The sequence below is a fragment of the Vombatus ursinus genome, unplaced genomic scaffold, assembly GCF_900497805.2.
Source record: "Vombatus ursinus unplaced genomic scaffold, bare-nosed wombat genome assembly UNPS02014781.1, whole genome shotgun sequence".
Classification (NCBI taxonomy): Eukaryota; Metazoa; Chordata; class Mammalia; order Diprotodontia; family Vombatidae; genus Vombatus; species Vombatus ursinus.
This window is the reverse complement of record NW_020954559.1, coordinates 45,777,149-45,786,325: the sequence shown is the minus strand read 5'-3', so window position 1 is coordinate 45,786,325 and position 9,177 is coordinate 45,777,149. Positions and strand designations below refer to the sequence as shown.

Here is a 9,177-nt window from a genome sequence, read left to right as displayed (position 1 = left end):
TGATGTGGTAGGATATATCCACTTGTGGGGAAATGATGAGTTCAGGGAGCACCGAAATGTTGGGGTGCCACCTAAAATGATGAGGAATATTCGGGTGGATTCTATTGTTCTGAAAGAATTCATTAGGACAGTCTCCAACTTAAAGAAAGGCATTTATTGAGCGAGCCCTAGTCCCCTAAGGGAGCAGAATGGCCCTGCTTCCCATAGGAGGCAAAGGTGGCTATTCGGGCTAGGTGTCTGGTGTAAATACAATTTTATGGAATGGGGGGGAGGGGACAGAGAATATAAAGAGGGCATATCTGGTCAAGGAGAACAGGAAAGGGGGAAGGGGAGGACTACTCCAAGGTGTCAGGTAGTCCATACAGATAAGCAAAGAGAATAGGAAAAGGGAGGGGAAGAGTTGTGAGGTGATTGGCGGTGCTTTGTGAAAGCACACAGGTAAGTCCAAGAGAGAGGGCTTCAATACGGTAGTCTTTTTTGATCACTTTTCTGGCTAGTCCCACCTTGTATCTTATCTCATATCTCACATCCTGAATCCTTCTTGCCCCATCTGTGTCTGTCCCCTCACTAATCAATATGATAGGCACATTTTTATACCAATGCTGAAGATTAAGACTGAATGACTATGCCAGTAATGTATCTTTACTACAAAATATCTGAAATACCTCAAGGATGGTAATGATATTACCCATCACCCTGTATTATATGTATATTGTTCATTTAGTTACGTTTAGTCTACCCAACAGAATAAATCGATTTTACCAAATTTCCAGGGGTTAGACTATGGAAGGAAAAAAAATGCTCCTGAACAAAATATAGACAAAAGGTGACACCTTTTTCAGAAACTACTTGGCCTTATTTTGCATTTGCATATGTGTATAGTCTATGTGAGTGGTTGATCTGCAAGTGGATCTTCCATTGTTGATTTTATAATGAAAATGTAATAAAACTCCCACAAACTGTCAGATCTCCCTATCAACATTATTCCTTCTAGCACAGTTTTACAATCTCAGATAAACTGTTAACCCTAATTAATCCCTCTCCGGGAATCCAGTGTCTAAATGATACTGATTACAGTGTTCTTTTTGACATGAGATACTCAACAAATATAATGCCAACTATAGTTGCTGATTAAATTCACACTATAGATCATGTGAGAGAGATACTAGGTGTTTACATAAAGGATCACTGGCTAGGTCTTTTAAGTATTGTCGTTAAGGAATATGATAGAAAAGTACAAAAGCATAGATCTGAATAAAGTTCATGGACTGGCAGCCCATCTACTAGGAGAACAATTCCGTTATGAATTGGATTTATGTATCTGGGGGTAGATAAAAGTAGGGAAGTAGGAAGGGAAAGAAGAAAGGTCAATCTGGACCAAAATTGTAGGATTCAGCTGGAGCTATAGAAGTATGGAGAAGGGGGGGGGGGGGGATAGACTTCTAAACCATTTTAAAATGTTTATTATGCTTATTAATCCTACGATCTTATCTTCTTCCCCAAACCTGCTCCTTCTTCACTGTTTCGGTTGAGTGGCCTTACCACTTAACAAATTTTCTTAGAGGCTATAATTTGTCAAATGTCATTCCATTAGCAAATGTCATAGCTGGGACTAAAATTTAGGTCTTTCTGACATTAAGCTAATGCTCTATTCCAGCTGATCTGGGCATTCTTGACTGAAAGACCTTTAAGATCCTGGTCATCTTATCAAACTGATCAGAATTTGAGCCAAGATCTCAGAGGATCAGAGTCCCAAATCTAGTGCTCTTTCAATTACATAGTACAACCTCTTTTGCCTTTCCTGATGAAAGTTATCTAATTCTTAACACTACTCTAACTAGAAAGCTCTAGGACCTCAGAAAATGTAGTACAATGGAAAGAGTACTAGGTCAAATCCCTATCTATGTGACCTTGGCCGAGTCATTTCTCTCTTTTGGATCTCAAATTCCTCAGAGGGACCTCTAAGGTCCCTTCGAGCTTTAAATCTATAACCTCATGATCCTGTTCTAGGGTATCTAGTTCAGCCTTATACAAGACTTCATTAGACAAGTATTTATTTTATGTGCATAATACACTGCTCACAAGAATACAAAAAATTATAAGATCCTCTATCTTACAATTCTCATGAGACAAGACATATGTATAATTATGTGTCAATTAAGTAACAATCCTGAAACAAATGTCGTAAACATTTAAGTGCTATTGTTGTGCTCTAAGGGTGCTGGGAACCCCAAAATGCAAGGGTACAGGGCAAGAGTCTGCCTTGAAAGAATTCGATCACTCAAGCCTTCCAGTCAAAGTAGCAAGTTTATTTGTGACACCAATACAAACGGGTCAGATTCCTAGTGAATCTGCACAATTTCATGGGGGCAAAATCGACACTTTTATAAGGAAAAAGATTGTGGGAAGATTTGCATGGGATTTAGGAGTGACAAGTAGCCTGGGGTGATCTAGAGGTAACAGAGAAAGGAGGGTTGGGTTGGGTGAGGGTGGGGGATGGGGCACAATGAAAGGGAAGTTGAAAGGATTATTGACTGGGATGGGCCAGATACCTCAGGAGAACCTGTTTTCCTGAAATCTGTGGAAAAGTTCCAGGACTGAGGGTCTTTCCCTTTTTTAGGGGTTCAGGTCCCATACCCCATCACTATGAGTCTTTCAAGAAGGAAAAGCTCAATGGAGCTGCAGTGGTTGCCAAAGGCTGCCCTGGGAAGTGGCACTTTTAACAGTTCTGAAAGATGAGTAGAGTTTGAATAAGTAGAAATGGGGAAGGGCATTCCAAGTAGAAGAATGAGTACAAGCACAGATTCACACAATGTAAGAACTTTCAGGGACCTTAAAGGTCAACTAGCTTGAATATGAGAATAAATGTGTCTATTTGTGGTAGGAAATACAAGTTGAAAAAGTGGAGAGGTGGAGAGGTGGGGGAGAATACTAAATAACCTTTATATTTCAGGTCAATATTTACCAAACTGTGCCCTGGCTATACATACATTCTCTCATTCTGTCTCTGTCTCTGTCTCTCTCTCCCATATCCTCCCTGAAGAGGGTGTCAGAATACTCCTTACTCCTCACAGTCACTTCAATACTCTCTCTTTACTTCCTTTAAGCAGCAACCTTCTTTCTTGGAGTATACTCAATCAAAATTTCTACCCAAACCAAATTGTGATTTCCCTCCTTCTCAATGAGTTTAGCACCTAGATCACCAACTTCCTTTATTCCCTAACTCTTGCAATAATACCAGGCTTCTCATATTTCCCTCTTCTCTTCCCCCTCCCAACTCTTTCAGCTTAGAACTTCACATTCTTACTTTCCTAAGAAAATTGAGAACATCCCATGTAAGTTCCCTCTTCTCCAATTCTCTTAACCTCAAAACACTTTGACATTATCTCCCATTCTTCCTTTCCTTAGGTTTCTGAAAAAGAGGTGGCCTTTCTCCTTGCCAAGGCCAATCCCTAAGTCCATATACAAGCTCCTCCAACTTATTGTGTTGAGGTTTAGGGGTGCTGGGACCCCAAATTCACAACACACAGGTCCTCCCCAAAAGAATTTGACCCAAGCCTTCTTTTAGCCAAAGACAAGGTTTATTAGAACACCCATCATATTGGGCAGACTCTTAAAGAGTCTGAACATTAATGAGCTATTGGCTAGAATGTAAGAATCTGAGCACCTTAATGGAGACAAGATGGGTCTTATATATAGAAACACTGTGGGAGGGATCTAGGAGTGGCCAAGTAGTTTGGAGTGACTGGAGAAGTCTAAGGAAGATCTGAATGGGAATGGCCAATAAGCTGGGGTGAACAGAATTCCTGGGACCTGGACCATGTGGCCTAGGGAGAATGGAGCCTAGTTAGGATTAAGGGTAGGAAATGTCCGGGGGGGTGGGGGGAACCATAGGGAAGTAAGACAATGGAGGGCCAGGCTAGGTTAAGGGTAACAGAGGTTGGGTACTGCCACAATGTAAGGCCAGTTGATGGCATTATAGCCTCAGGAAATTATAGCCTCTGGGAAAGTCCAGGATTTTTCCTTTTTGGGGTCTAGATCCCATCCTCATCAATTGTGCCCTCAATCATCTCCCCTCTCTCTCTAATCTTCAGCCTTTACCTATCTACTGGTTCCTTCCCTGGTCCCTTCTCCTCCAAATCCAGTGCTCCTTACACAACACATGAAAACTTCGGAGTAGAGAGGATTTAGGGATATAGAACACACCTAGGATAGTAAGACAGGGCTGAGAAATTTTGGAATAAACTAAATTCAATTTAATAATATTAATAATAACAGCACTATGTGTCAGACACTATGTAATTTATTAAATTAAAAAATAAAATTCCATCTCCCTAGATTCTCTTCACTCCTCTTCCCTCTTCCTGCTCCCCTCCCCAAGTTTTCATGAGCTCTTTCAGGCTTTCTGATGAAATGGAAAGGGATTTATAGTCAGAAAATCAGAGTTCAAATCATGGTTCTGCTATTTAAAACTTCTGTGACCTGGGTCAGGTTAACTGACCTTTGTGAGCTTGGGTTTTGTCATCTGTTAAATGAGGGCACTGGACTAAATCATCACTAAGGTCCCTTCCAATGCTAAATCCTATAATTTCCTACCCTGAAAGAATTAAAGTACTAGTAATACTCAATCAAGGCACAAGAGAGTTAGTGCTGCTCATGTGAATTACTATCAAGGGTGCTTTGGGACACTGAGTAACTTTTCTAGCCTCTCTGCCCCCACTCACCTCAACAAAGTTTCTATAGCTCTCTGCTGCTACTGAGTTGGATGGGGTAAAACTTCCATTGCCTCACTAGAGCCTCAGAGACTGCCAAAACTGAGCCTCAGGCTCTAGGGCTACAATTTCCGAAAACAGATGTCTCATCGTCAGGATCCAACTTGGACTAGATATGCAGATATCAGTCTGTCAAGACCTCATCTATACATTCAACACAGTAAAAACAATATTGTAACAATGATCAATTGTGAATGATTTCTCTATCTAACCAAGACAACAATCTGGGGGGGCCAAGTAAAGGGAGGGACTTGAATAAGCTCTCTCAAATTCCCCTCCAAACAATTTTAAAAATAACACCTCAAGTTGTGTTCTGGAGTGGCAGAACCAACAAAAGGTCAGGGTGAAACAATTTTCCAGCCAAGGAGAATTTAGGAGGTTGGCAGGAAAGGTCTATTTCACAGGGGTGGTAGCTGTGATGAGGTCTAGAGGTTTAGGGGTGCTGGAACCCCAAAATCACGACACACAGGTCCTGCCCAAAAGAATTCGAGCCAAGCCTTCTTTCAGTCAAAGACAACGTTTATTAAAGATCTGCCATATTGGTCAGACTCTTAAGGAATCTGAGCACGTGTGAGCTATTGGCTAGATTGTAAAAATCTGAGCAGTGGCTAGATTATAAGAATCAGAGCATTTTAATGGAGACAAGATAGACTTTATATTCAGAAAGACTATGGGAGGGACCTACGAGTGGCCAAATAGTCTATGAGGCAATAGAACTCCAGGGGTGGCCAAGGGAGAACGCAGCCTAGATAGGATTAAGGGTGGGAAGTGGCTGGGGACATAGGGAGGTCTAGACTAGGCTAAGGGTAACAGAGAATTGGGAGATTGGGTGTGGCCACAAAAAAAGGCCAGTTGATCAGATTATAGCCTCAGGCAACAGCCAGAGATTTGGCCATGTGGGAAAGTCCAGAGTTTTTCCTTTTTGAGGTCTAGCTCCCATCCTCATGAGTTGGACCTGGAGCCTAACAGCAGACCTTGGAGGCATTTCATCAGTGGTGGTGGCAGCTTCTGGAACTGTCAACCCACAGAAGGGGGTCAGACAACTGGTCAGAAGAAGATTATAAGGGACTTTTGCTGGCACTGGGTATAGGACTGTCACATTGCCAATACACAGTTCTGAGTCACAGTCCCAGGGAACACTAGCTCACTAGTACTTGCAGTCAGCCACAGGGGTGCAGGGACCTTGTTCACAGTTCTAGGGCAGAGAAGAGTATTGTGGTCACTCACAAACCAGGGCACAGGCCAGGAGACCGGTGACCACACATCTCCTTAAATCATACCATCTTGGAAGAAACAAAACCTACAGATTCCCAGGCTAGCTCTAAACACAGCAGCAAGAAAGATCTGAAGCTTGGGACAATGCCCCCTCAATCCCAAGAGCAGAGCCCACCTTTAACATAAAGTTATATGTCAAGAAATAGGCTCTAAAGGTGAGCAAAAACAAAAAATAAATAAAATAAAATAAACACTTGACCATAGAAAGTTACTATGGTGACAGGGAAGATCAAGACACAAACTCAGAGGAAAACAACAAAGTCAAAACAGCTACATGGAAAGCATAAAAGAAAAATATAAATTGGTCATAGCCCTCCTCCTATTTCCCCCCAAAAAAATTCCTGAAAGAGCTCAAAAAGGATTTTAAAAATCAAATAAGAGAGGTAGAGGAAAGATTGGGAAAAGAAATGCAAGTGATGCAAGAAAATCATGAAAGAGGAATCAGCAGCTTGATAAAGGAGGCAGAGGGAAATGATGAAGAAAATAATGCCTTAAAAGACAGAATGGGCCAAGTGGTGGAGGGAGCACAAAGATTCACTGAAGAGAAGAAATCCTTGAGAAGCAGAATTGGTCAAATGGAAAAAAGAGGTACAGGAATTCCCTGAAAAGAACTCATTAAAAGGTGAAGTTGGCCAAATAGAAGCACAAATACAAAATTTCACTTAAGAACTCCTTAAAAAGCTGAGTTGGTCAAAAGAAAGGGGAGGTACAAAAGCTCACTCAAGAAAATAATTGCTTAAAAATTAAAATTGGACAAGAGGAAGCTAATGATTCCACTAAGAAACAATGGAACAAAATCAAAAGGAAGAAAAAATTGAAGAAAATGTGAACTGTCTTATCAGAAAAAACAATTGACTTGTAAAACAGATCCAGGAGAGATAATTTAAGAATTACTGGATTATCTTAAAGCCATGATCAAAAAAAGAACCTGGACATCATCATACAGGACCATGAAATCAGGGAGATGACATAACTTGCAATTGACTTTGATTTGAGTGAAGAAGGGCTCTGAAAGGTCAGAAACAATAACGAAAACTGCCCTGACATCCTAGAACCAGATGAACATAACCAGTGGTAATAGTGGATATGGTTACATCCTGGTATAGCTGAAGTCCAGAGAATGGGCCTTGGCAGAGAGAGGGCTGGACGACTGTTAAGTGTCCTCTTGGACTTGTCTCCTCCATTAGATTTGTCTTTTGCCTTTCTTTGCAAGGCCTGGTACGAAGGGGCTTAGTAAATGTTTATTGAATGACCAGTGGTGGTAGGGGAAGATGTAACATTTGTAAGGCCGCATCCTGGTGGAGCTATAGTCAAGAGAATGGACTTTGGTGACAGTTTAGGGTCTTTCCAGCCTTAAATCTTCTATTCAGTAAAAATAGGCATAATAATACTTGCACTACCTACCTTAGATGGGTTCTCCTGACGAAATGCCTTGTAATACTTAAAGCACTATAGACAAACACGTGAGATGTTATTAGGAAAGAGACCCTGGGGGATTGACTTGCTGAGCGACCATAAAGAAAAGTAAAGTGTCAAAGACAAGAGGCCAAGAGCTCGGTCCCCTTTAAGGCCAAGTACCACTAGTTTCTTTGGAAACACCTGGATGGCCAGAAAACCCGGGGATGCAGCAGGCTGAAGGGGACTGGCTGTTTTCCAAAGTTGAGGATTCAACCTAGCTTCCGATCCACACTAGGCACCCGGTACTGATCACTTGCCCCGCCCTTCCCCGCCACCCAGCCAATCACCGACCAGCAGAAGAGAACAAGGCTCCGCTGAGGGTTTATTAATGAGCATGCGTGATTGCTTGACTTCTTTCGCGGCGTCAGCTAACGCAAAAGAACAGCTCTCCCATTCAGCACCTGCGCAGTAGGCCGGCCCCGCCCCTTTCCCCTCCCCTTCCCACGGTAGACATGGCGGCTTCCTGGGCGCCTTTCGCTGCAACGGTAACTAGCTTCCTCTTTACCCGCGGGAAGAGTGGACTGGCCCGAAGCCGAGTCGCCTGGAAAGCAGCAGCAACTGAACAGCGAAAGGCAGTTGGGAACCAGGTAAGGCCCTGGAGGAGGGGAGGAAAGGAAGGGAAAGTCATGGGGATGCAGAGATAGGAAAAGGGCGTGAGGGACTCGGCCGCGGCCTTTGGCTCCTCCTCCTTCCTGCACGCCGCAGCGCGGGAGGTGGGGCAGAGGGCGCGCGAGGAGCGCGTCTGGCCGTCGCCCCGCCCCTTCTCCAGTAGCCCCGCCCCAATTTGCCCCGACCCGGGTGTTCTTAGAGGCCCAGGGGAGGTGGGAATGGTGGGCGTGTAGGCCTAGTGCTGTCTGGGTTTTCATTGTTGCTTGGGGGGTGTCTGGGTGCGCTGCGTGTTGGAGTCCTTTAGACAGAGAGGGAATTACCGGGTGAAGGTAGAAGCTTCTTGTCATTCTTTTTTTTTTAAATTAAATTCTCCTGTTTCCAGTTTACAAGCATTTTTTTTCGCTCACTCCTATCTGCCCCCCCCCCGGAAAAAAAAGCAAAACAAAAATTCTTAAATATTATGCAAGTAGACCAAAAAAAAAAAAAAAAGGAAAATTACTAATGTTGGGGGGCCCAGCGGTAAACAAGCACATTGAAGCACTACTAGTGGAGCCGTGAATTGATCCAAACGTGTTTCATATGTGAGGGGACGAGAGAACCAAATCTTTCTTGTCTCTTCTAGTGACTCTGCTATCTTGAAAGCATTTAGTGAGTTCATGATATGGGCTTGGCCATTACCATTGGGAAGGATGTGAAATGGGCCACAGCCAAGGCTGGAGGTGGGGGAAGGAGGTGGCATTCCTGTTTTAGTCCCCTTTTTTCCTCTAACATTGCCACCACCGTGGATTTGGCCCTCTTCACCTTAAGCCTGAACTGTTGCAGTAGCCTGCTGGTCTCCCTGCCTCAAGTTTCTCTCCCATTCTACTCCTTCCTCTACTCTGCTGTTAAACAGACCTTTTTTTTTTTTTTGGCATTTGGGGTTAAGTGACTTGCACAGGGTCACCCTAAGGGTCAAGTGTTTGGTCTGAGGCAGGATTTGAACTCGTGTCCTCCTGACTTAAGGGCCGGTGCTCTATCGGCTGCACCACCTAGCTGCCCCTAAACCGACCTTAAAGGGCAGATC

The 9,177-nt window shown here is 43.3% G+C and overlaps 1 protein-coding gene across 1 annotated transcript in view; it reads left to right on the top strand.

Annotated features, from left to right (window-relative positions):
• The first annotated feature begins 7,920 nt into the window (after nt 1-7,920).
• The window catches only part of LOC114046116 (28S ribosomal protein S9, mitochondrial-like), an 87,134-nt gene continuing 85,877 nt past the window's right edge, over nt 7,921-9,177 (top strand). Inside the window, exon 1 of the mRNA XM_027866371.1 lies at nt 7,921-8,092. Coding sequence (XP_027722172.1) covers nt 7,958-8,092 — 135 coding nt within the window. The 5' untranslated portion in view covers nt 7,921-7,957. The remainder of the gene's footprint in view (nt 8,093-9,177) is intronic.